At 39.7% G+C, this 27287-nt stretch overlaps 2 protein-coding genes and 1 non-coding gene across 12 annotated transcripts in view; all 3 read right to left on the bottom strand.

Annotated features, from left to right (window-relative positions):
- NAP1L4 (nucleosome assembly protein 1 like 4) overlaps positions 1 to 9466 on the bottom strand; it is a 28986-nt gene extending 19520 nt beyond the window's left edge. For 3 of the 7 annotated variants that reach the window (XR_012631037.1, XR_012631038.1, XM_074885349.1), the window contains exons 1-7: positions 9363 to 9466; positions 7558 to 7598; positions 5364 to 5395; positions 4067 to 4128; positions 2462 to 2561; positions 1369 to 1510; positions 1173 to 1259 (exon numbers count right to left, since the gene is read on the bottom strand). Coding sequence is in view for 5 of the 7 variants with exons in the window: in XM_074885349.1 (XP_074741450.1) it covers positions 1173 to 1259; positions 1369 to 1510; positions 2462 to 2561; positions 4067 to 4128; positions 5364 to 5377 (405 nt within the window). In the remaining 2 variants the exon portion in view is untranslated. Of the gene's footprint in view, positions 1 to 1172; positions 1260 to 1368; positions 1511 to 2461; positions 2562 to 4056; positions 4129 to 5363; positions 5396 to 7557; positions 7599 to 9362 lie in introns of all 7 variants that reach the window. The other 4 variants (XM_074885347.1, XM_074885350.1, XM_074885348.1 and 1 more) reach the window with 4 other exon arrangements.
- LOC141950504 (small nucleolar RNA SNORA54) lies at positions 831 to 958 on the bottom strand. The gene has a single exon (XR_012631044.1). It is a non-coding gene; the product is annotated as a small nucleolar RNA SNORA54 (small nucleolar RNA).
- A 6835-nt stretch (positions 9467 to 16301) lies between the features above and the next one.
- Positions 16302 to 27287, bottom strand: part of CARS1 (cysteinyl-tRNA synthetase 1) — a 34424-nt gene continuing 23438 nt past the window's right edge. For 3 of the 4 annotated variants that reach the window (XM_074884399.1, XM_074884397.1, XM_074884398.1), the window contains 6 exons: positions 25836 to 25917; positions 20910 to 20990; positions 20480 to 20547; positions 19046 to 19105; positions 17695 to 17778; positions 16302 to 16605 (listed from right to left, as the gene is read on the bottom strand). In XM_074884399.1, coding sequence (XP_074740500.1) covers positions 16471 to 16605; positions 17695 to 17778; positions 19046 to 19105; positions 20480 to 20547; positions 20910 to 20990; positions 25836 to 25917 — 510 coding nt within the window. In that variant the 3' untranslated portion in view covers positions 16302 to 16470. Of the gene's footprint in view, positions 16606 to 17694; positions 17779 to 19045; positions 19106 to 20479; positions 20548 to 20909; positions 20991 to 21917; positions 24667 to 25835; positions 25918 to 27287 lie in introns of those variants that run through there. The other variant, XM_074884400.1, reaches the window with a different exon arrangement.

The following is a 27287-nucleotide window of genomic DNA, read 5'->3' as shown; positions in this document are numbered from 1 at the left end:
AGTGTTTCATCTAAAGAGTTAAAATTTAACTTTGCCCTCTGAAATAGTTTTAACTTCCCAATTTTGCAAAATACTTGGTAAAGCTGGTTTTCATGATTATTTTTCATTATTACACTGTCTTCAATTATTAATCTTTCGTGATACACAATTCCCTGTATATAACTGATGTCAAATGTTATAAAAAAGAAGAACGATTAGGTCACTTCATCTCAAAAAACCAGGAAATGCGCAGTCTGAATTAGTTGCATTGCACCTTTCCTTTTACACCACTAGGTAGCAGCAAATATGTAAGATCTTCCGAACAGCAGCTACTTGGGTTACGACTAGCCAAGAACACGAAGCTGCAGTTTACTAGCCATCTAGACATATTTCTGATCTTGTAATTGCACGGAACATGGCCTGTCAATGCTGTACTTACACAAAGCCTAACAAACCTTTTTTGCTTATGCATATGGAGTACTGTGTCATGCTAAATCTCACAAGATCAGTAAAAACAAAAACAATCCGCTTTGTATACAGAACACTGTCCAAAGGAAACTGAAGGAAAATGGGCCAAGGAAAAACTGCAAGGAAAACCTGACAGAATGGCAAACACAGCATTGTTAAGTAGGTCACTTCTCTGAGAAAAAGCAAGCCAGCCATGAGTATACATCTCCAAAAATGATGATAGGAGAGAAAAAGGCAGCCTACAGATTATATTATCCCTCCTAAATCTAAGTAGCTCCTACTCAACAGACAAGTAGGAATCCACTAGCCAGCACACATTAGGCTGATTCCATTTTATGACTAGGTGACATGTGTCTAATCTATATTTATGGAAGTAAAGCTAATTATGTCCCCCAAAATAAAGGGGACAGGCAGATAAACAGCCAGCCTTCTATTATCTTGGGGTATCATGTAGCACTGGAATGGAACCCATTATCAGAAACATACTGTTAACAGGTTACGAACAGTGCAAAGGCAACTTTTCAATTCACTCGAGTTACAAACTTGAAAAAAGCCTAAACTAGAAGTCTGAAAGCTTTCACTGGACATAACTGTGTTCATCACGAGAGCACATTACTGATAAAACGTTTATTTCCAAAAGATGAGTCTTTTAATGGAAAACACTGTACAGGAATTAAATCTGACTATCCTACCTATCGGTAGTTCATTACCCAGCTTGTACTCACAGCTAGTTTTTCTTCTTCCTCATTTTCACTGTGCCACTCTGACTCCGCATCTGTGGGTTCAGCTTCCCCATTAATAAACTCTCTTCTCTGTGTTAGAAAAAAATCAAGAATGTAATTGAAGATGTAAAATTACATATATGCAAACAGAACTGACTAAGATAGAAGGAGACAAAGACTGTACATATAGTCCTCCCACCTTATCAAAGAGGGGCTGATAGAGTGCTGCATATTTCCTCTCTAAATCATGTACTTCTTCATAGAATTTAGCTTCTATATGGGCACATTTCACCTGGAGCTGTTTCAAGGCATCAATTCTTCTTTTTACTGCTTTTGGTAAACTAAAAACCAAACAAATCTTTAAGGTTAAAAGCTAGTTGCCTCAGCATTATTTAACTTATCACCGCGAAATAGGCTGCTTATAACTAAGTGCAATTTTTAAATTATGTCAAATTATGTTTACATTATGTCAAACATACATATTTCTTCAAAACCTATTTCAAAAAGTTGAAAGAATCCTCTCCTACCCAAGCTGCTCTCAAAGGTGTTATCGTCTGTTCCATTCCCTGGGGTCACCACCCTCCCCATGTAGTTCAGAGATCTGAAATTAATACCTTTGTTTACACCTGAACTTTGAGACTAGAGTTGTGCTGATCCATCTATGAAAAATAAGAACTGTTCATTCTACAGAGGAAAGTTTTGATTCATGGGTCATACTCAGAAAAGTACACATTACCCATATGTAATTTAAATTATAAAGCATTTATATAAAGACAGATAAAAAGAACTTTTTATAGAATTTTTTAAAAATATGTCTACCAGCTATTCCCAGTCAAGAAATAAAAACACAATTATCTACTAAAGGCAAAAATTTAAAGTTTAAGTCCATTCTACAGCTAGTATAAAACTAAGCTTCAAACTAGGGATTTACAGGTCCTGAACTTTCCACTACATCCCAGACAGCAATCTTACAGAAATCATCAATCAATGCAGCGCACGCCCTGACAGAATAAGGGTCACAGAAGGAAACAAAGCGGGGTAGGGCAGTTATTGCTAACCAAAATAGTAATAGCCAAGGAAAATACTGAACTGGACAAAGTTTTGTTTGCAATTTTGTGTAAGTAAACCAAAACCTGACTCTTCCGTCCAGACACAGGCCACTATGAATCATGGATGAAGTCAACCATTTTTCTCAATTAATAATTTGTTCTAATTTCCTACCTTAATTATACAGTAATAACATTCTATTACGTTTTCAGTCTTTCAAGAATTTTATTATGCCCAGTACTTACGTTTCAATGTAACTTGAAGGAGTAAGTGCTGTGTTGTCAAGACGTTCCTGCAGAGCTGCCAGGACCTGCGGATTTTGCATCACTTGGTCTGCTAGCTTTTCTATGAAGACAGAAAACCACTTTTAAAACCAATCTGAATACATTTATAGTGCTTTTGTCACACTGCGGGTCTTACAACAGTCACAGTAAAAATACTCACTATTTTCCAGATCCAAATAGCACCACTACAGTTCACTAGTAACTCAAGCAAAATTACTTCAAGATCAGATTTCAGAAAGATAAAACTGGATGACAGAAAATGCTTCTTTTGCTTTGCAAATATATCAAATCTTTGCTTTTAGAAGCTAATAGCAGACTGATGACATAAGCAAATTTCCTGTCTTCCCTGTTATGTAAGAAAGTGCAAAGTAGGAGTTTCTCTATCCTCCCTCTATAGTAGCTGTAGCTTATAAGCTGCATATAAATTTGCAAGAGAACCGCTTAATTACACAAAGACATTTATAAGTGTTTTCCAGTTAGTCTGACTCCTGAAAAAAATGATGAAAACTGTGTACTCTACAACAAAGGAGCATAGCACTATGACCATTTCCTTGACAATTACTAATTTTTTACATCAAGATACTTCTACACTCTGCAAGACTCCTCAAACAGTCATCACAACAGTTCACAGAAGACTATTTTTACAGGAGGTTAGATCTAAAATCTTCTGGTTAGGAGTTAAAAATCCTTGCTAATAACTGCACAGGTGGTCACAGTGGGAAGACATTTGCTTTTCAAATCTTTCCATTCTTTCTCATTGCTCTTCTCCCCAGACATTAAAAAACATTAACTGCATAGCACATATTAACTCGATGAAGCTTTTACATAGGCAGGTTTGCATGTTGCTTGTTTGGTTTTGTTGTTTGTTTGGGGGGTGGTGGGGGTCATGGCTGTTTTTTCTTAATCCAACATGACTAAGAAGTTTCTATGTGATTTCCAATTGCCAGTCACAAAGGCTTTCTTAAAAAAAGTGAGACCTAAAGAACATTTAGTGACCACATATGTGAAATGTATTTCACTATAACTTACAAATTTGAGCATTCAGGTTAATAACAATGGCACTGTAGCTCTTTTGCACATAGAAGCACTAATTTGGAAAGCATTATTCAGCAGTTATCTGTAGACTTTCCAAACAAAGAATAAAAGCCTCAAGAGAACACATTATAAAGATGCATCTTCCTACAAAGAAGACAGTAAAGAACTAGCATACATGCAGCATTGCTCATTTTAATAACTATACCAATAAAGACAGCATGTTGCTAAAAGCTAGCCTATACAGGCCTTATTGCAAGCGTCTAGTGGGTTAGTTCATGCAATAGTGAAGTATGCTAGCCACACTACATGCAAAAATACTATGTTACAAAAATATAGCCTTTATTTTGCTCTTGGCTGCAGTAAGTACAGAAAACATCAGAAAGCGAACAGCCTAGAAACCACTGCTTTGCCTTCAATAAGAGAACACATCTTTAGTTTTGACTGTAAAGGTTTTGGAACCGTAGATAAAGAAGCTTCAACACACGAGGCTTATTCCACCTTTGTAATATGTTACTTACTACTATGTATTACCTTTTTTGTCACTTGCATTTTTAGCGGCCTCCACAGAATCTGAAGCAGTGTCTTCTGTTTTACTAAAAGAATTAAAAATGTAACATATTGAAAAGGCATCACTTTATAAAAATCTTATTATTTAAGAACAAAAGTATTCTGAATTTTCAGTGTTTACTACAGGACAAGTTTTATAAACAAGTATGTCACTAGAAGACAAGTCTTCAAGCTTCTCAAAACTTAAAAGTTTGGATACGAAACTAGTTCTCCTAAGACAAACAGGATGCAAAGGAAAGGCAAACACACACACACACAAAAAACCCACAACAAAACACAAAAACCCCAAACAAAAAACACTGACAGATAAATTCATCTCATTAAGTGAACGGCTGGCCTTTCATCTGCACTGGTCACTCTGGATAGAAAAATGTTATTACTCACAAGGGAAAATACAAGACACCCTTTTAGTGTAAGTAATAAATAAAAACATGAGAAAGGATACAGGTAAGAAAGGAAGATAAACAAGAGAACAAAGCTCTTTGTTTTGAATTTCTCTATCAAGTTGTTACATTCACTTCTATTCTAAAAAGAGATGCCCCTGTCCTCCCCACCTCCCTGCTGCAATGTCTTCCATTACACTTCCTGTGCTAGAGAAAGAGAGGGCTCAGAATGAGTCAACAGCCAGCGAGCATTCCCTGTGTTCCCTGCCAGTTTATAGGTCGCAAAATACAGACTGGATATTGCTGAAATTAACCCCAACTCGCACACAAAAGGAGAAGAGATACCACATACGCAAATGGGATTATTAGTTACTGGACAGACTAGCTTATCCAGCTTACCCTAGTGCACTGCAAGCCTCAGAAGACCAGCATCACCTACGTATTTACGCCAGTTTAACAACACTGTTATTTGTCCAAAAAAAAAAATGCTATAAAGACTAGAAAATAAAACCGTGCCTTTTGCATGCTTAAATCATACAGATCAGAGAAACACTGAGGATCAGTGCTGTCTTCAAGTCCTCAGGGCATTTAAATATGAACACTGAAAACTGAATCAAGACAACACAAATTATGTTAATCCGAGAACAAAGTAATTCTGTATCCAATACACTACAATCCCAGTTTCTCTGTACCAAATGAGGGTTTTGTCCCTGCTGTAAGAAAACACAGTCCAGTTGGAGAAAATATTAGCATTTTATTCTTATCCAAATTTGGTAATCTGTTCTTCATAGGTAAAAACAAAAATCTCCCACGGAAGACCAGATATACAGTCAGCTCTAACTGCCTTGATTTAATTTCAAGAAAACAGTCCAACATACCTGTTATCTGCCATCTGTGTGCCTGTAACCACCTGCAAGTTGAAATACAGTGTTTAAAAATACTTTAATGGTAATCTGTTTACCTCAACAGAAAATGAAAACAGGTCATTGTTTAAAATCTCAATATAAATTAACAGCTGCTGGTTTTGCTGAGAAATTCATCATGCATAATCTCTTACACTAAAGTGAATAGGTACCATAATACCCAATCCAAACTGGAACTTGCTCATAGTTTTTAAATAGTCTGTTAAGTGCCTTCATTTAACCCTTTTAAACTTATTTTTTCTGTTAAGTATTCGAGATGCTAATTCATTTCTATCAGATCATAAGTCTTCAGTCTGAAGACAAGTGTCACAGTTTCCTAGACTAATCAAGAAATCAAGCCAAAGAAGAAGATATAAATATATTATTTTCTAAGTCCTTGACAGTATCACAGTAAATAATGAATTTTTAATCTCTGCATATACTATATTACTACGCCTGATCTGAAAACAATGAAGCTTCAAATGAATTACAACTTCAGAATGACTTTTTTCTTATGTCACCTGAGCAGAAAAATATGCCTCACTTGCAGCTATTCACAAAGATAGCCCTGATTAGACAGGCTTCTGCTGCACTATGCTGAACGACGACCTGAAACTGCTGCTAGATAAAGAGAAGCAAAACACTTAAGGAAAGAAAATTATTTATCAAGAGAAGGGTTTTTGACAGCAGCTACGAAGGCAGAATCACCTATATAAAGATTTGCCTTGAATTTATTTATCAGGAGTGAGAAAACAAAGAGCATACATAGAAGTTGAAGTCTTGGTATTAGCAATGATTGGAACCAAGTTTAGCACAGCTACCCCAGCCCCCAAGATCTAAATTAGCTCTCCCGAGAAACCAGAGGGAGACAGATTGCCTAACTTATTTTGCTGTTATTTCTTTACTGGGGTGAAATACCTAGGCCTATGTATCTGTTGTAGTAACACAGGTTGGTTCCCTCTCCCCGTTCTGAACAGTTCATCACAAATCCAAGTAATCTCTACATATCAAACAGAACCATAGGTGATATTTTCCCCTATCAAGCTTTCAAGAAAGCAGATGTTAGTCTGCAAGTCAAATTTAGAATAAAAAGTACCTTACAGCACTCATGAGAGTCGACAGGTCTGATTTCTTAGATTCTTTAAGAGCCAAGCAGGCTGGTCTCTAGCCCAGCTTCCAATACAGGGCTACCAAAGAACCACCTAAGCACTAATGACATTTTGACTGGCAGCCAGAGCAGGGGGCCCGGAGATCGCACGTGCTCTCCCATCCAGAAAGTGCCAATTCCTGCTCTAAGCTAGAAAAGCAACACTTTTCACAACCACTTTAAATGGAGTTGAAAAGCTTTGTTTATTTAAAAAAGTACTCACAGTATACTTAGATTATCCCACAGGAAGTAAAGTTCCTTAACATCTACCAAAAAAGCAGGTGAGTGCACCCTATAGATTAAATCCAGGAAGAAACAAAAGGGGCTTCTGGTAGACTAAGTGTGTTTAAGCAACCCAAGCATATTTATTTGCAAACACTTATTCTTGCCTTAAACGTAACAAGAGAAAGTGGCAATGCCAGCAAACATCCGCTAGAGCAAAACGGAAGAATTTTACTATCTTACAGCTGAAGAAATAAAGGAGCATACATGAGTCTGTCCTTCCACAGCAGACAGAGGGCAGAAAAAAGAGATACGATTAAAAAGGTAAGACATAACAAATTGACCTAATATCAGAGTTCAGCCAACAAGTTATATGATCCTAGTCACCATTAGAGGAAGCAATGGTAAGCAAATAAAAATGCAGACTCGCGTTACTTAAAAATTAGCCTTGGAGCCTTGTCTCTTCCAACCTAGGCCCAATGACAGAGATAATGGAAAAAATCCACTCCACGCACAAACTCTTTCGCTCAGTTGTTTGTGCTGTATTTCCTGCAGGGAACTACTTCTTAACCCTGCTGAAGGATGACGAGATTCTCATTCCACCCTCATTCATGTTTAGAAAACATGGAATAAAGTTCCCATAACCTGAGTAATTTTTAAATAGCAGTTGAATTAATCTCCACTGGAACAGGCATGAATTCTGCATGTTCTGACAAAAGTCATTCACCTAAGTAACAAGAAACAACAACAATACAAAGAGGAGAAAAAAAAGAGACACCATTCCCTGGTGCAAACACATACTTTAAGTCTTGTTTCGCTCCTCAAAGTTGTTCCTTCAGCAACTAAAAAGTAAAAAGTATATCAATAAATAATTAGAAGCAGCTTTCTTACAAAACAGCTTGTGATTCCCAGTTACATTACAGCTGCCTTCCAATGACTTCACTACCACAGAGTTACTAACAAAACTGTCTAGTAAAAGCTGGTGGGGGCAGGGGAGGGGCAGAGCAAGGTGATTTTAGAGAGACAAAGTTAAAAAATGCACACCTAGTTGAAAGAGTACAGCATTAAAGCACGGAGCCTTCACATTTATTGCTTTAGTTATTTCCAAGCAAGTGAGCCCAGTTTACAGACAATTAAGACATGAAAAAGATATCAGAACTCCAAGAAAATAATAGTGTAAGGTATTGTCATTATTGCTACCACTGCCAATAAGAGGCCAAAATTGTATCTTATTTCTTCTGGACAGTTACTGTTTTCAAATGACTAATGCAGACATGAAGCTTTTGGGCAAGAACACTTACATCAACCACTTGTCCCACAAAGCAGGCTGCTGCAATTTGTCTACCACAAATGTCACACGCCATTAGTCAATTGAAACAGCAGGAAACTGTAAACTTGATGCACGCTAAGCAAAAGTTCATTGTAAGGACGAGTAACATCCTGAAGGATGCAACTTTAAAGGAAAAGTCTGTATATTTAATGGCAAGACAAGTAGAAGTGTACACAGAATAAATTTTCTCTGCTAAAAAAGCCTATGTCTTGCTGTACAAACCTTCTAAACACAACTAGAATATGAAACAGGAAACTAAGGGGCTCCTGAACTCACAGGAAGACTTCTACCCACAACTGTTACTGTTTTTTGTAACTACAACAAATCAGAAGGGAAAGTTGTGACTTCTGTTTTAGAGCTGCTGGGATGCAACCCTGTGGGAAGCCACAAACGTAACAGTCTGACACTTTTTATGGAAAATTAGAAGGAAAATTAGAAGCAATAATGAAAAAATAGTCAAGAGGAAGAAAGTCTTTAACCTGTTCCACAAGCCCTGAACACTAGCAATACTTAAGCTCACTTTGGAAGTTTTCTTGAGGGAACACTTTTTTGGTTAGAGGTGACTTTATAAAAATTTGCCTAGTGGTTCTGGCTTCACCTATAACTTACATAGTTGCTTCTCTACCCTTTTATTTTCAAGCGTCGTTAGCAGATGTTACAGGAACGGAGTCAGACAAATCCTACAAACGCTAGCATCACACGCAGTAAACAATCATAGCAGCAGAGAAAATCTTCAACAGGCCCTCACTTGGAAGACGAGGACCTCGAAATGAAAAACTAAGCCCCCAAAATCTCACATCACGCTGAGGGAACACAAGATCGTGGATGAGGTCAAACGAAAGAATCACGCCTAACCTAAGCGGCTAAGGGTTTGACTCAACCCGAGCACCGCGGGGTGAGAAAGACGGAGAAACTGTTCACCACAAACAACAGCCCTCCCACCCTCTTCCTCCCCCACTTCCACCGGGAGGGCGGGGGAAGGGAGGGCTCGCCGCCAGGCTCCGCGGGGCGGGCGAGAGCGGCCATACATGTGGCCGGAACCACTCTGTCCCCCTCCGCCAGACTCAGAGCGACGCGGACTCCCTCTTCTCTCGGTCCAAACTTCTCAAGCCAGCCTTAAAATGGTGCCTGACCGGGCCGGGCCCGCCCCTCTCCGCCAGGCGGCTCCAGGCGGCCCCCGCCGCCACCGAGCTCCACCCCGGAGCAGGCCCTAATGGCCACCCCCTCCCCGCGCTCCGCCAGCCCCACCGGGCGCTCGGCCCCGCCGCGCCCTCACCTGCCCGCGCCCCGCGTCCCCTCACGCCCGCAGAGGCAGCAGCGCCAGCCGCTAGGCTCCTCGCAGGCTCACTCGGGCTGCGCCGCCGCCAAGAAAGCGCCCTCCCATTGGCCGAAGCGCGGGCGCCTCCCTCAACAAAGAGGCCCCCGATTGGCCCAGCCAGCGCCAGGGCCGCCACGCCGCACGCGGGCCATGTTGACTATCCGACGGCGCGGCGCTCAGCCAATCAGAGAGCGAGCGGCGCTCGGGGGAGGGCGGGGGGCGCGGGGGATATGCGCGCGGGGCTGGCGGTGCGCGGGGCGAGCGCGTGATGCGGGGCGGGAGGGGGGGAGGGGGCTCGTGCCTGCGTCCTTAAAGCGACAGAGGCCGCGCGGGAGAGGCGGGGAGCGGCAATATGGCGGCCGCGCTCTGGAAACACGCCGAGAAGGTCCCTCGGCGGGGCGCCCTTTAACCAGCCTGGCGGCACTGTGGCTCCCGCGGCCTGAGCGTTTCGGTCGGGGCTGGGCCGTGGGCGGGGAAGAGCTGAGGGCCGCGGGATGTGCCCGGGACGGCCAGCTCGGTGGGCCTTGCGGTGGGGAGGAAGAGGAGGAGGAGGAGGAGGAGGCGGCTGAACGTGCGCTTGGGCTGCCGAGGACCCGTGACCGCTGCAGCTCTCGCGCAGGCAGTTTGCTTCGGTTTGTGGTTAAGACAATCCGTGCTGAGGGCTGGGAAATGAGGCGTCCTGTGACCGGCTTTTGGACGTGGTCCTGCTCTGCCGTCTTCTTCAGCAGCAAAGATAGACTTGGCAGTGCCTGTCTTCTGCTCAGTCACCTGCCTGCGCCATAAGGTGTACTGTCCTAGCAGATACACAGACGTGTGTTTGAAGGGTTGCATTTTAGCCAAATTAATGTGATTGTGGGTTCAAGAACCTCTCTATATAGCATCTGCATGGACTAAACTTTCAAAGTTGAAAGGTAAATCAAAGAGCTGAGTGTTTACTATTACCAAAAAAAAATCCCAAAACAACCCCCCTTTTTGATGTTTCAGATCAAGCACCTTTTTGAAAATGCAGCTGTTAGCCTTGACACCATTGTTTCCTAATCTACATAGGGACATAATTTCCTCTTCTGTAAAAAAAACCAACAAAAACCAGCCCAGCTTCTGTTTGCATGGCAATTTGTAAGCAATTGCTGTGTAGCGTGGTGTTAGGAATTACGAGTTTTAGTAATCGTTCACTCAGTAGGAGAAAACTCTAAGCCTTTGTTGTGTCAGTGGATTCCCTTGTTCTAAAAAAGGTTTTTTTCAGGTCTGCAATTTAGTCTTGGATTTCAGTCATTAACGACTAGGGTTTATCATCACAATCCTTTCATGGGCAAAATTAAAATTTGGAAATTAGGAGACCAATATGTTATTAAATAACAACTAATCAATACATTAGTGTTGGATTAATTCAGTTATTGTAGGAATTTAAGTGACAGGCATAACTAAGGAATCGTTAGTTAAATAGGTACCAATCCTGTAATTAAAGAATTAGATAATTTTGAATTGCATTCAAAGAGCTGAAGAACTGCAGGAATGTTGTAGAGTCAGTCACATAAACAGGCAGATTTGGTGGGCCAGAGGATATGCTCAGTGGAAGGTTCTTCCACTTCTTTGCCTTCAGCTCCCTTTCCCTTTTCCTCCAAACTAGTCAATTTTTTAACATCAGCAAGTTAATGGCCTCCTCATATTTCCATGAATTCTAATTTTGGGACAACTTTTATCATGGTAGTGGCTACACTGAATTCTCAGTCTTCCAGAAGAAGAGCATAACAAACTTTGAAAGGAGGATTTGTCTGAAGGTATTCCTACTCCACGCTTCTCTTCTTGCTCCTGGTTCATAGCTGTCAAGTATTCTTTTAAGCTTTTTTCTGTCAATCTACATTTTGTTAAAAGCTATTTCTCTTTTACACCCAGAAGACACTTGGAGTACAAACTCCAAACTTCGTCTCCTATAAAGACGTAGGAGGTCCTGCTTGAGTATGTGATCTAGCTGCACCTTTCTGCAGTTGCAGGAACACACTGCAGTGCTGGTTAGACTGCTGTTGCACTACAGCATCTTCTGTGGCATTTGTAGAGTTCGTGCCTCTGCACTAGTTGCTATCTCATTAATGCAGTTCTCATAAATGCTGAAAACTCTGAATTAAATTAAAATTGGGATCATCTTGTAAAAGCAGATTTGGTTTCTTCTGGACCAGTTATTAAAGCCTTGAAACAGGCCAGAGTGCTGGAAGTACTTGGCTCCCTTCCTGCACTGATGTATATTGAAGGAAACACACATTTAAATTACCTTACATTGTTTGGATTGATCTCCAAAGGCATTAATCTCCCGTAATCAATGAGGGATTTTGGCTGAGTGTTGCCTAACCTCTCATAGCACAGTGGTAGACTTCAGGACTGGGGACAAGGCATAATCTGTGGAGTCATCTTGCTGTCAGGTGCTCCCACCCTGCAGAGAGCTGCAAAAAGACATCTGCTGAATCACCCTGGCTTAATTTAAACACCCAGCCTAGCATACAAGAGTTTGGAGAACCAAAACTGAGAAGGGATTTGGCAGAGCTGCCAACCAGATGCACTAGACACTGGAGAGAACACTTAGGTGGAGATCTGTAACTGGCATTTTAAAAATGACTCTGCCTTCTGCCCTGGGGTGGGTATTAATGAAACTGCTCTCACTTAGGGAGATGCCAGACATTCACAGCCTAATTTGGCAGATAAAAGTTCATCAATGATTTTTTCTGGAGGGGGAGCAAGAACTTTGCTCATTGCTAAGTGGAGCCTTGGTACTAAGTAGCTAATGTGCTTCTCAATTAATTTGTTCTGTCTCAGGAGACATGTATGCAGTACAGCGTCCTGTATAGAAACTGTCCTGTGAAATCGCAGAGAGCAGTAAAAATTCCTTTCCACATTTGTGTGGTAGAAATTGTGTAATAAAAGAGGGAGCTAAAGTTGGTCCAACAACTACCACCACCTGAAAATGTTTAAACTTAGCTTAAAATGTAGAAAAATAAGCTGAAGGTATGTACTGTATATGTGCTTATTTGCACACTTAAAAGGCATCTGTGGTTTCTTGGAACAGCAAACAATATAAATGTTAGGATAAAGAGGTCAAAGAGTATCATAAATGTAATTAAGCACTCATTAGTTTAGTCTTTGCAAAGATTGGTGGCAACAAGACTAGACTGAAGAATTCACAGATTTTTCTACCAGTATCTGGACAAACTGAGCGATGAACTTGTTCTCTGTAGTGGAGCAGTATTCACATTTGATGTTAATGTGAATATTCACATTAGAAGGGCTGAAGGGCACACTCTGAGCAAAAGACAGAAACAGAATTTGCTGCTGCCAAGTTTGGCCTTCAACCAAGGGTGCAATTAAAAACAGACACGCCACACGTTTACCTTACCTTGCCATCTCTGAATAAATTCTTTGATAGGTGAGAAATAAAAAGCTCCATGTTGTACAGACCAGTAGGAGGTCTGCATTCCAAAAAATTAAAATATTAAAAAATTCCAAGGTTTTGCTGTGGGGATTTTCATTTTCATAATGCTTAGAAAATCACATTCCAGACTGGCTTCCCCAAGCATGTGTATGCATACATGCACATTTTAAAATTAAAAAAAATATACTGTGGAGTGTGTCCTCTCCCTTTTCCTTGCTGAGACAGGTGACTAAGCCACTGAATGCAGAGCACTGCTGTTGCATTCCCTTCTGGTTGCCAGGTCACTCTCACTAAGCCGGTGCAGTGGAATTCACTAAGTGCCACCTTGATGGATTGCCAGGGAAGAGGGGTTGTGCTGTGCAGTTTCAGTGATTGCACAGATCAACTGGCACACCTTCCCTGAAACAGTCATCTTAAACAGTGTGCATCCAGGCCTGGCTGCAGCATTCTTTGTTGGCTAGCAAGTTCTTCACCAGGACTTTATGCAAACTGTTATTTTTTTGCTAAATTGTGGCTGCAGAGAGGATAGATGTAACTGATCTGTAGTAGCTCTGGAGATTTGTATTTTGTTACAAATTCTAGGAGACTAAGTCTGTTTTTCTGACTCTTTGCCAAGGTCATTGTTTTTATTATCCTGCTGCTTTCAGAAAAAAAGGGAACTCAGAATATGGGCAAAACTCTGATTTTATTTGGAGAGAATGAATTAACTTCCTGTTTGTGTAACAAGGTAAAAATATTTTAGCAGCTTCTTTACAGGAGGAGTTGCCAATTTATGTGGCTTTTTTTTTTTTTTTTAAATAAAAAACACTTAGGCCTGTCAACTAACTCACAGATGCTTCATTTTCCTTGCTGACAATGCTGGCTTCCAAGGACAGCTGAAATAGATCGGAAGAGAAAATTGCAACTGGAACACCAGTTCAAGTATGGGAAGAAAAGTTCAAGTATGGGAAGGTTTTGAGGGCTTTATTGCTGAAGGACTCAAGTGACAAGCTTGCTTGAAGAAGGCAACTTCAAAAATGCATGAACTAGATAGCAAAGCACTATAAAAAGCTATGTGGAAGAACAGTGATCACCCAAGACACAAGGTGAGCCTGCAGAGGAGGGGATTTCAAAGGCTCTGATCCTTATGATGTCTATGAAAAGAATCCCATTGATTTTAGGAGACTTTTGATTGTGTTCTAAGAGAATTCAAAGACAGGAAAGCTGTTATGCCATAGCAGAAGAGAAAGATGATTTTAGCAGCACTGATGTTTCAGATGCGGATTCTTTCAAATCATCTTAGTTTAAAACGATCAAATTGACAATCAAACAAAACACAGAAAATGGGAAGCACGAGCTAAATCATTTTGGAGGTAGAATAAGACCTTAATGGGGCAGTAAATACAGCAGAGACTCTTATCTGACATTACTAACTTTGAATTTAAAAAAAATACCGAGGGAGGAAGCAGTGTGTGCACGTGCGAAGCATACAGAAAGACTGGAAGATAATCTTTGGAGAATGCGAATCTGAAATGCTCCTAAGATCTATGCAAAGAGAGTTGTCCCAGAAACAAAATGAAGCATTTGGGAAGGGAAAAGGGTATTTTTTTTTTTTAAATTCATCTACATTGATGTAGTAGATAAATTATGGAATTGGATGAGGTTCTACTAAAAACATAGCAGGAGGAGAAAAAACAGTGTGTGGAGGTGAAAGCCAGGATGTTATCATGGAGATGTCATAAACTACAATCCAGGACAGCAGTGGATTAACAGCATCTTCTCCATAGTTATATACTAACTAGCTTTAAGAAAGTGCTAACTTCATATTACCAAAAAAGAATTTCTGTAAACAAATTACTTTCACTATTTGACATTACGTAGCAACTTCATGAGCAGCCTAGGCACATCCCATCCCTTCACAGATATCCTGAGTGCACGTGCATCTTGGGGGAGCACACTGGGAAGAAAACGATGAGCTGATAATGTTGAAAGGGTTTAGAATCTAGAATGGTGTAAAAATGCAACTGGTCCTCTTCTGTTCACAGGCCAAAGCATGGAGAAGTTGCCCTCGTGGCTCTGCCTGGCTGAAGTACCACTGTGCAGTTTAGACATGCATTTATACAATTCATTAGAAATAAGCAGAATAATCAAATCCTGAATGCAAAATGAATTAAATTAGTAATAGCAAGCTAAAGTACAAGCTCTGTAAACCATATTTCAAAACAATGGTTGTGGAATAAAGATAAGCTCTATGTTCTTCCCACTATACAAAGGTCACATACAACTTGGACTTCACAACAGGTTTTATTTTCTGCATACAAGATGCATGTGTTTTACTGACCTTAACAGTATGTATGTTTTCAAAGGCAAACACAGACAAACTAGAAAAAAAACCTGTTAAGACCTTTCTGTTACTCCAAATACGTTCATTCCTCAGAAGAAGGAATATAAATACAAAAATATAAAAATAAAGCAAAGATGTTTTAATTAAGGAAAGGAACATAGCATGAACCTAAGAGTTCACAGAACAGTATGACTTTCTGCAAGTCACTTTGAGGCTTAAGAATACTTGGTGGATATAATTCTGCATATTGGACACTTAGCTGTTATATGCAGTTGTGAAGAAGGCGAGATATTTTTTAGGATTTCATTAACTCTAGTTCATTTAGTAGCTACTGCCACTGAAATGCATTATTAGGCAACAGAGAACTGTCCTTGCAGACACAAGGTGACCATGCTACATCAGAAAGATTATTAACTCGGGGTTAAATTGCTGTGATAGAAACATCAGTCTTGAATAATGAGCAATGTTTAGCTGTATTTCCTAACTGCAAACCAATTCACAAACTGTATCTCAGTTAGAAACCCTCTGGCAATTCCCCATGGCTCTGAACAAGTAATTAGGTACTGAGTACTTTGGGTAAGCAGGTACTTTGGCAGCACTCCTGTTTCCTTGGAGGGATAGCTCCAAGAACACACCACCCTCCACCATTAGCCCTTCATGTCTTTCCCACCTGTTTGTTCAATGCAGGTACATTTGCCTTGTACTTACCCCCTTGATTGCAGCTGCAGGTTGAGCAAAGATGATAATCTGTTCCCTTTTGCAACAAAGGGACTGTTAGCTTCTACTATGCAAAGTGTTCTGGGTATACTTATGAGAGTTTTTAATAACAGCAGCTAGAGTAAGTATCATAGTGGAACTACCCACTTTTCCTGCTTATGTAAAGATACTAAAGTCATCTGGAAAATACTGTTCTTACTGTGGGACAAATTACTCAGCTCCCATTCAGTAGCAGATTTTGCTGACGGTGACATATTCCAGAATGCAAGCTACAGTGGATCTTAGATAGAGATCAGTATGCAGGGCAAATTAACCAAAGCCTGGACAGCTATAATAAAGAATCCTTATGTGGATTTGCTGACTGAGCAGCACCTTCTCAAATAGAACTGGCAACCATTCAACCTGCTACTGTTGTTGTGAAGAAACTTCTTACAGTTGGTGTTTTTTAAGAATGGATTTTTATTGACTTTCCAGATGACATTATTAATCCACGTAAACAGGATTTTTACTTTGCACATAAAAGTGTAAACAGAAATTTGAGCATCAGTATATGCTCACTTCTTCAGTGGTGACCCAGCACTCGCCTTCTAAAAAAAGTCCAGTTGTTTTCAATTTGCACTTCCATTCTGAACCATTTGTAGATACTCCTTGTATAGCTTTTCTTGGGTTTCATAAAGTTTCTTTAGCTTCTTAATCTGTCCTTTGCTGAGTTCTTTGCCTTCTGTATCATGTGTGGGAAATCCCTGAAATATTTAAAAAAAGAGAATATTTAAGATAAATTCTCGGACTACTTTTGCTCCTTATGGAATCGTGTTTTAATAAGACAGGGAGATAATGTCATAATCACAAGCTGTGAGGATGGGGTGCATCTTGTCTAATTTTAGTCACCTACAAGTTTGACACTAACCTTCACTATTTGTGTATGTTCCTCTCCTCATTAATGAAGGGGCAAAGGGTGTATTTATTTTCTGTCCTGTACTAACTAAGGGAAGTTTAGACAACTAACTTCTAGATGGTTATAGTTAAGAGAATAATGACTAATCCTTGAACAGATGGTTAAGAGACCACTTTTAGTCATAGTAGCATATTGAATCCAAGGCTTAAAGCAAAAGCAGTAAGAGATTGGTGTTCTCGATGGAGAAAGTATGATCAGGGTTTTTATGGACATTGTCCTTGGCTTGCAGGGGTATTTTCCAGTATTTACACTCTCCATTCTTGCTTGCCCCCCGGGCCTGAATTTGTGCTGGTGAAGAGGACTGGCAGAAGCAAGATCAATGTCCCGGATCAAGCACTGAAGAAACAGCGCTTTATGTTTTCCGAGTAACACCTTTTATCCTCATGGGGAGCAATCCAGAGCAAAGTTATCCGTACAGCCCCTTCAGAGATCCTTTGCCAGGAGAGAGCAAAACAGCGGGCAGAACCAAAAAGGAAGCACAGGAGCTCTCTGAATAGCATCAGTTCTGGCAGAGTTGGGGAGTTTGTACTTGCAAGTGAATTCTTTGCCTTGCAACAGGGTAATAAATCTGTGAACAAACATCACGCATGTTCCTACCCACAATATTTACAGGGAATTTTGCTCTGCAGGGGAGGACAAAGGAGAGCAGTGTACAATGAAAATAGCCTTGAAATGATGGCTAACAGAGAACCTTGCTCCCCAATGCAATATGTATGTGTAATAAATTTAATATATCGCATTTTCTTCCTCTCCTTCCCTCCTTTCACTATAGCGCTGCCCTGGAGGTTCTGGAACAAGATCAGCTACGTAAATATACAACTGAGTATGTACAACTGGGGAAGGAAAACCACTCTGTATCTAGAGAAAAGTCTCTTACATTTTCATCAAACATGGAATATTTGTCATGTTCTGATTTAAACATTTCATGTGGTGGAATCTTCATTTTTGCCAGTTTTGCTGCCTGTAATATAAAACATGCATTAACATCACAGTTAATTACTGACAACCTGTCACATGCAAAAGGAAAAGTAGACTATAATTTGCAAACCAAAGAGCATTTAATTCACAACTTTTTATTGTGTGAAAAGAAACTTTCAGTGAGGAGCAACTCAGTAAGTCCTAGATGTGCTTGTCTGGGAGAAAAAAAATGTGTTTTAATGCTGTAGAGAACCACTTAATAAAGTAGATATACTGCAGAAACTCAAAATAACTTGCTTATATACTCTAAAAACTACACCTGATTTTTGCTAATTTGGTTGCTTAGTGCAACAGGTGTAAACATTAAGTGAATAGTTGCTACAAGTAAAGAATATTCAGCAATTAACTCACTGCAAAGGGAACCCCCTTTATCAACAGTTTCCTGCTGACAAGCACAGGTTTCTGTGCAGGTCACAGCAGGATCAGGATGCAAGTAATTGGACGGAAAATAAACTGAACTTTCACTTATCTGTAAACAAGAACATCTCAGAATCCCTTCCAAGTAATTTATGCCCAATGCAAGGGAATCACCTTTTTGAAAGAATGCAAAAGCTACTTGGAATTTATGGATTATAAATGCTATTTATCTGCTTTTCTCTCTGTACATGGTGCTCTCTAAACGTTCACTTCATTTTTTAACCCAGGAACACATTTCCTGTACCTTTAAGAATCATGAGCATGGCAAACAATCTTTTCTTACGAGTTCATCTCGTCTGGCTGTCTACTCCTCATTCAAAGCCTAAAGCCTTTGAGCTATCTCAGTTCCAACTGTAGAGATAAAATGTGTTTTTACAAAACACTACATTTCAGAGTTCAATCGGAGGGAACAGGTGGATTCTTAAAAAGAAAAAAAAGTTTTCACACATACCTACAATACTGGAAAGGGAAGAAAATAATAAATGACACAAGCAAAATCTTCTCTAACAGGCATGTAAGATACTACCTTTGGCAATTAAGGAAGTAATACTGTCTATAGACTAAAGTAAGTGCTACAAGTTCTTCTAAGAAGTTTTTGCAGCTCTTAGCTGTGTTTTCAAAAACGGCTTCCCTATAATAGGAGCTGAAAATTCAAATCTGAACTGCAAGCCAAAGTCATTCTGAGCAGGAAATTGTAGACAAACAAACAAAAAAAAAGGAGGCCCAGTTAAGGCCGGGCAGAGCGCCTGTGCTCTAATGTAATCTTTTCTGCACGTGACTATTGGTGCTAACACTTTTCTTCAAAGCCAGATTAAAAGGATCTGAACACTTACTTCCTGCTGTTGTTTCTTCCTGGCTGCTTCTTCTTTCTTCCTTTTTTTCTCTTCTTCAATCTATGAAAGGCAATGTTAATGAGTAAAAGGTAACTAACTATTTCATTGGGTTGTTTTCTACAAATCTGAGCCAGCTAGCTCCCCTGGATATGCAATTACAGACGGAACTGGCAGCATGACCTGCAGCAAAAACACCATGCCTTATAATTAGGATTGTCTGATACTTCCCACTGTACGCCTTCCATTTCATTGGCTTTTATTCACAGTTAAACCCGTTTTAACTGTTCAGAATGCATTTTGCATGCAAAGTGTATACATATAAAAGAATACCTACAAAGCCTGCAAGAGAAGTGGTCCTGCTATTTCATGGGGAAAATGTTTTGCAAATGACTTTAAAAAAAGACTGTATTTCGCTGGCATTTTAAGCTTTTGCCTCAAACTGTGAAGACATTACCATTTCTCCAGAAACAGTTGTATCCCTTGGTGTTCCTAGGGAAACAACTATCCAAATTTAGCCAACTTATAAAACTTTTAAAAAAATAATGTCATCTTGCACTTGCTTAGGAGAGACCTATCAGTTCTCCAAGGGTTCTGCCAGTACTGACCATAATACTGTTTCCAGGGAAAATGTACTCTAGCTGCAGGTTCCACCCAGCAGCTATATACAAACTGCCCTCAAATGTCTTTTTGATGAAAACACCTGGAATTGCCTGAAAGTACATTTCACTTCTCCCTTTTTTAAAAAACATCTACATGAAAGGAGAAATGTTGGAAAGTCTTCCAAATATTTCTAGTCACGATGGAATTTTATTATTTGTTAAAACTGAAGACAGACATATGAAGTGCTACTTTTAAATGTTACAAAGTCAAATATTAATGCTAGGAGGTGCCAAAAGGAGGGTTTCTGTACAGACCTTATGCATGTGAATTAGAATTCACAATCTTTATATAGTAACATGTGAATTCTTGCCCCCACACCCTGAATATCTCACTCATCCATACTACATTAATTAAGATTTAGCCAGTGCATTTTGTTCTCACGTATCAGATAAATGCAGTCTAGTTCTATGGAAAATGTCTTCATTCGTACAGACAAAAGAAGTCTGAATTTGCTCCTCATTAGAATCATTTTCCAGAGAGGTAAGAAGTATGCATGCAATACTCAACATTCCTTAATTATAGGAAGATCTTAAAAAAAAAAACAAACAAAAAAGCTTAGACGTATTAATTAGGTCCCACACAAAACTTTCAAGAAACTACTGTTTCAAAAATTCTTTTCCTGAACACACTCAAATTTTAGCATGAATTACGTTATTTTCCTTGTTGCTAGTCTGTTAAGATTTTTCTTACAAGTTATCAAAGAAATGTAAAAGTATCCATAGCTTACACATTAATTTAAATTTTAAAAAAATATAGAATGCTTAAAATAATAACCTTTTTCTTTTCTTCTCTTTCTTTCAATAATGTGTCCTTATCCACTAATTTAACCACAGTTGGAAGTCCTAAAGAAGCAAAAACAGATGAGTAAGTTTCCAATGGTTGAATAGTCAAAGATAAATTTACCCTATGATAACTGTTTCCTTTTTGGAAGCTGAATACAACTGAGTAACTACTCAAAAGTGACTAAGAAATGAGGTGCTATACAAAAAGATCAAAAGATTGCAATGTATGTTTTTGTATTCTATACATATATTCCAATATACAGTTCTATAATATATACTTGTACATGAGAAATGTGATATGCTATAGCTTTGCAGTCCTTAAATTTGTTGCATTATTCCAGATTAGTCTTGACAGGTTGTTTTTCCACTTTTTATGAAAATAAAAACATCTACATACGAAGTTGCAAGACATAACTGGGTACCTTCATGATCTTCCAATCGAACACCAAGTTCAGGAAGGACGTCATCTCGAAGAGCATCACTCAATTGCAGCACTTCAGTTACTACAAAGCATGAAAAATATTCTTAATGAAATAAGATTTGGTGAAAGTATTCTTCTATCCTGCTACATAGTTTTTGAAATGCAATTAAGAAATTGCCACTCTCTCACACAGGCCAGAGAAAGGTCTTTTATTTTAAAGTGATAAACCTTTTAAGTAAGTTCTGCCTTCTTTCAGCTACACAGAAAAGAAGCATGTTTCTTTACAGGGACTTGAAATTCATAAGTTTCTTCCAAGATACCCTCATTGTTCTGAAGGGGAACAGAAAGAAAATCCAGGGCAATTCAGAAATGACGCAACAATTTTGCCAGGGTATAGTGGAAGGGTATATGACTCAGGAGGGTCCTAATGGTTGCCGTGGGATTTCCAAGAAGTGTTAAGAGCCATATTTTAGAAAAATCGCAAATTAACATATCCTGTGCTACATCTAACAGTGTCTTTGAAGGACTACGATTTTGTTGGTTTGATAACTACACACACATTTGTCAGAGCAACTGTAATCCAAACATTCTCTGTTTCTGCAGATAGTTATCTTTACCACCTAGTCTGATCAACCTTGTTTTTTCAAGCAAGCTAGCTGAAGCAGAAGAGAGAATTTTGATTTGTCTTTCTGGACATCATGACTAACGTGTTTTTTTCTTGCAAACTTATCAAAGAGCCTTTGATGACAGCAAATAGAACCCAAGATTTAGCTGAAATAGATCCTACCAGGCCTTAAGAGGAAAATAAATCTTCACACAAGATATTTACTTGGATGACAAATTGTATCAGCTGAGAAGCAGCAGAACAGTTAAGAGGAATTAAATGCATCAGGAAGACCCAGTATGTTGCTGTTGTAAACTTAATTCAGTGGCATTTTTAATAGGCAGTCTTGTATTTAGAAGGAAACGCTTACCAAGTGTGACAAGATAGATGCTTGGGTTAGATGATACCATGTGCTTATAATAAACAAGTGTTCTCCCTTTCAGCAACTCTCAGCTGGTTAAACCTAAGAAGTAATACAGGTCTCAAAGGTAATAATAATTCTGGCAGTAGCAGCTACCATCCAGACACCGTACTGAACACTGAACATACCAGTATATGAGCCCTCATCTCTTCTATAATTCTCAGCTAAAGCTGAACAGTGAACAGAGCACCAACTACCCTAATGCCATAAAAAGGAACAGCCACCCTATTTCATTGCACGGTATTGTTCTGTGACTCTCTCTTTGTATAGGAAAGCATTGCAGTTTATAGAAACTCTTTTGTCTGCTGTGAACTAAGTCGTTATTTTTCTTGATTCAGAGCAGTTGTACACAGTGAGTGGCTCACATGTTTGATGCAACTCTAAATAAGCCATTAAGATAAATAAGGGATACAATTACCTCACTGGCTGTTAACACTAAAAGGTGTTGACTCTAACCTAGGCAAAGGAATTATACGTATCATATCAAGAATGTATCAGATACACTACTGCTTATTCCATAAAAAGCGTCTGCTCGGTTATATATATTTACTTATCCGAAATCACAAATAACTGAAAGTTTAAGAAGAAGAAATCCATTAAGATAGAGAATAAGGGGAAATGTGTAACAAAACATGTATTATTTCTGAAAGGACACATCCTCTGATCAATCCTCTGTCATCCCGAGGAATCAGCACCGTGCTCCTTAAGGCTGAACTGTGCCTGTTCTTTGCATGTGGTACCTCCAGAGCAAAGATGTTTAGGGATTGAGTAGGGGCTTGTTTATGGGCTGCCCCAAGACATAAACCATTATCCTCACTGAGGACAGTGACCAGAAACAGTGTGGCCAGCAGGGACAGGGGAGGGATCTTACCCCTGTACTCAGCACTGGTGAGGCCGCACCTCGATTACTGTGTCCAGTTTTGGGCCCCTCACTACAAAAAGGCCACTGAATGACTCAAGCATGTCCAGAGAAGGGCAATGAAGCTGGTGCAGGGTCTGGAGCACAGGTCTGATGGGGAGCAGCTGAGGGAACTGAGGGGGTTTAGTCTGGAGAAGAGGAGGCTGAGGGGAGACCTCATCGCCCTCTACAACTACCTGACAGGAGGGTGCAGAGAGGGGGGATGAGTCTCTTGAACCAAGTAATAAGTGATAGGACAAGAGGGAATGGCCTCAAGCTGCGCCAGGGAAGGTCTAGACTGGATATTGGGAAGCATTTCTTTCCAGAAGGGGTTGTTGGGCGTTGGAATGGGCTGCCCAGGGAGGTGATGGAGTCCCCGTCCCTGGAGGGGTTTAAGAGCCGGGTTGACCCAGCGCTGAGGGATCTGGTGGAGTTGAGAACGGTCAGTGTGAGGTTAATGGTTGGACTGGATGATCTTCAAGGTCTTTTCCAACCGAGATGATTCTGTGATTCTGTGACCAGGAAAACAGTGGGATAGCTGCCTTATTACCACTGCCCGTGAACACCCTGGCAGCTAGGCACTCCTTGAGCCTGTGACTACTTCCCAGACCTCTTTTCAAATTTTCTGTGAATTTCAAGCCAGAGTCTGGGATGTGAAACAGACGTTGTGCTGCTGTGAATGGGAACACTGTGATGGGGAGAAAAAGGAGGAGCTTAAAAAGCATCTTGAGAACTGCTGGATGTTAAGACTGGCAGCAAAAGAAAGAGCAGGCATGGTTCCAATGATTGTCCCAGTTCTGGTCACCTAATGATATATTAGGAAGAGGGCAGAGGGTTCCCCACTGTGTCACAGGAGCAGCTTAGAGCAAGATACCACATGGCACCAGCACCCATGGCAGGCAGACGCAGGCAGAGTTCAGCACCTTTACCACAGGGTAGTCAGTTTGAGCAGATGTCCTGAGGTAAGTAACCCACAACAACTGACGAGACTTGCTCCTGTTTGAACATCTGAATAACAATTTGTTGCTAATGAGGATTCTTCCCAAGCGCAGCAGGGCTGCACTAGAGCACAGATCTGCTCCGCTGTGCATCCTTGCAGAGACAACTACACGGGGTCTTTGCAGTTGGTCAAGTGCGCAGCATAGAGATGTTCTGACCAACCGATCGTTGATGTCTTTTGCAGAGGCTTTCTGCGTTTCTTTCCCTTGTACAACTAGCACGGTGTTTTCCTTTTTCTGTTTATCATCATTGCTAGATATACTCACAAATTGAGTCAAGGCTCAACTGCAAATGATCAGTGCGGTCTCCTGTTTGAATAGAAGTAAGCTTATAAAATAGAGAATTTATTTTACTAATATGTTTGAATGCTAGCCATTCTGGACAATGGCAAAATTTTTGTAGAGTATATACATTCTGAGTCTTACCAAAAAACATAGTTTTACAAATGGCTACTCTGTGAAATGTTTTGTAAATATAGATACATTTTAAAGTTAGATGTATATGGATGGGAACATCTGTATTACTCTGCTGATTTTACAGAAGCAGCGTACTTTTTATTTAACCTCTAAGAATACTTAAAGCAACACAGATCACGTTAATTAATATTTAACACCATCCTGCCAGCATTGGGCTATGATGGAGAAACTCCCTTCACTTACAACCATGTAAAGGCAGTATCCCCAGCCATTAATCAGAACAACTCTTACAGTAATTTAACACCTCCTGCAAGCCAGAATTTAATGGTACAGGGAAACAAATCAGTAGCATGTCAGTGCAGGTCCTACCAACCACTGCTCAGCTTCCAAATATCAAACAGTTTAATGAAAGGTGCCTTCCTAGTCAAAGGGAAAAAAGAGCCTGGTCAAAAAGAAAAAAAAGCAAGGGAAAAAAAAGCCTCATGTAAAATGAGTATTTAAATACTGCAAGATCAAAGGTCACATTTTTGGCTGAGGATATACACACAAACTTCTTGAATTAAATCAAATTACAGCAAATATTTGCTGATGGAACTGATGAGCCTATTTCTCAGCATCAATTAGGCCTACAGGAGTTTGACAGTAATAGCTGAGTAGTCACATTAACAAATACAGTTTTGTGCTTTTACGGTAAACTTATTAGTCCTTAGAAGAACTCAAAACAGTAGCAAAATTAGGTTCAGATTCTTTGCCAGCTGAATAGGTTATCAACCAGATACTACAAGTAGTTTTGTATTTCTGTATAATATATGGGTTATTTATATATGTTTTATATATTTAAAAAATGCCCTATTTTGCCTTCAAGTACAAATCTCAGTGTAAAAAAGTTTTAAGAAAACAAGAATCAAATACATATTAAAATAATGTAAAATTCCACAGGGAACAGCATAAAATAGTAAGAGCTCCATTAGAAACTAATCAAACAGTAAAATCAAAGAGGGCTTAATGGGACCACCATTTTAACACTATATAGTTGTGCTGCCAACACACACAGCATGATCAAAGCTTTTCAGAGAGGAAAAAAGCACCCAAAACAACTTCTAGCAAACTCCCAGATGAATTCTCCAAAGAGAGCACTCAGTTACCATCAGGGGAGCTGCAATTCCAACTACGCTAATAAATAAGAATGAACATCTGAGGCTATTTAAACAGAGACAGTATCTTTGTATAGCAATCTACACTTTTAAAAGAATGCAAGCTCCCTGGGGGAAAGAGATCGTGGGTACTTTAATACCTAGAAAGCAGGGAGTGCCCTAATCTAGAGAAACAACAGCTAGTCCTTGTCATTCCAGAACTTTTAGATTCTTTAGGAAATTAAAAGAAAATTAGTTTAGCAGCCTGTAAAAGATTCCCAAATTAAAGAGACAGGTAGCAGAGATGCAAATATTCAAACCGTCTTCAATTTAAAGATGCCTTACTTTTATTCTCTAAGCAAAGAGAGACTGTATCAGCTGGCTCACTCGACCCAGTTTGACTCCTACGACCCCCGTGTCTCATGTGCAACAATACAGGAAAAAGTGAACTCTCACCTTTCTTCTCTCTGGCAATTTGTCGCACTCCTTCTCTGAATTCAGAAAGAACTTGTAGGTATGGCATCACTGTAGATTCAATCTGCAGAATAATTATTTCTACAGTTAACTAATCATAATTTAGATATAAAATGTGTCCTTACCCACTTCAGATTTATGTGCTGTTGGATGGAAATTGACCCTCAGGACAGATCTGTATCAATAAAAATTCTCATTGCTCTTTTGATGTCAAAGGATAGACAATAATTTGCATTAGGTGTCTATTTTGCTTTTGTACAGATAAAATCAACTTGTGAAGTTCTGCCTCTCCCCATTCCTTTTTCATCTCCTTTCAGTTACAGATACACCAGCTCCACAGGGTTATGCTACAGTCCAGCTAACAATAATGCAGTACAGGGATAAAAACTGCACCCAGACGAATTTGCCCCTTCATATTCTGTGTTGTGTTACTTAGGTCCAACTGCTTGTCAGACATAATACCAAGTACAGTTGATGTTAGGACTTATTCTCATTGAAACATAGATCTGTTCCTCAGACGTTAGCTTATGCTAATTGTATTTATTTCCAATACAGTGCAGTTGTCTGTATTCCTCACACAACTGCCACCCGCACAAAAAGTGGGGAGAGATTACTGTTGAATTATCTCAGGTGTAAGTAAATGCTGGTCATAAAAGCTCAAAGAAAAAGTCCTGAGAATCCTGCTCTCAATGGTAGCGAATAGCAACAGCACGCAGTTAGTGAACAGCAATGAACAATTACAAAAACAACTACAGATCAGCACTGTCTGCCAACACTTCTCTGGAATCCCAAGAGGAAAAGCCAGGCACCCAGGGGACTGCTTAAATTAAAAGTTTCATTACTTTGGAGGGTGGGGGAGCGAGAGAAAAAATGCACACTTTTGTTTCCCCTACAGTTTCCACATGTCTTTCCCATCTGTTAAATCTCCATGACAAATTTCCGTGCAATTAACAGACAAGATATGTTATGCTCTCAAAGTGCCCATACGAAAGGAGCTGAGGGGCTCCGTTAAAACTTTTCATAAATCTGAATACTATGCAACCAGTTTCACAACTGGAACCATTGCTGACAAGTCTGGCAGAAGGAACAGACTCTGGAAAGTAAACAACCACCCCATCTCCACTGCCCCCTTTACAATGAAACTAGCTCATGCAAATGAAGTGGCGTCAGGAAAGCATGCACCGTCACTAATTTATCAGTCATTTAAAGATGAAAGATTTTTATTTCCAGAATAGCTAACTTGACAGAAACGCTGGATTCATTTGAAAAATTAGACTATGGAACCTGAGGTTTTCTGACTTCAAATCTCTTCTATACCCTTTCAAGTAAATTACTGAACCACGGTAATTAAGCTAGATGTTCTTTCAGAGCTTTTGAAGAGGATTATGCCTTTTTTTGGAGATAACGACTCTGTTGGTTCCTTCATCTCCAATT

Source organism: Strix uralensis, chromosome 15 (assembly GCF_047716275.1).
Source record: "Strix uralensis isolate ZFMK-TIS-50842 chromosome 15, bStrUra1, whole genome shotgun sequence".
Classification (NCBI taxonomy): domain Eukaryota; kingdom Metazoa; phylum Chordata; class Aves; order Strigiformes; family Strigidae; genus Strix; species Strix uralensis.
Note: the sequence above shows the minus strand (reverse complement) of the source record. Positions and strands in the feature narration are given on the sequence as shown.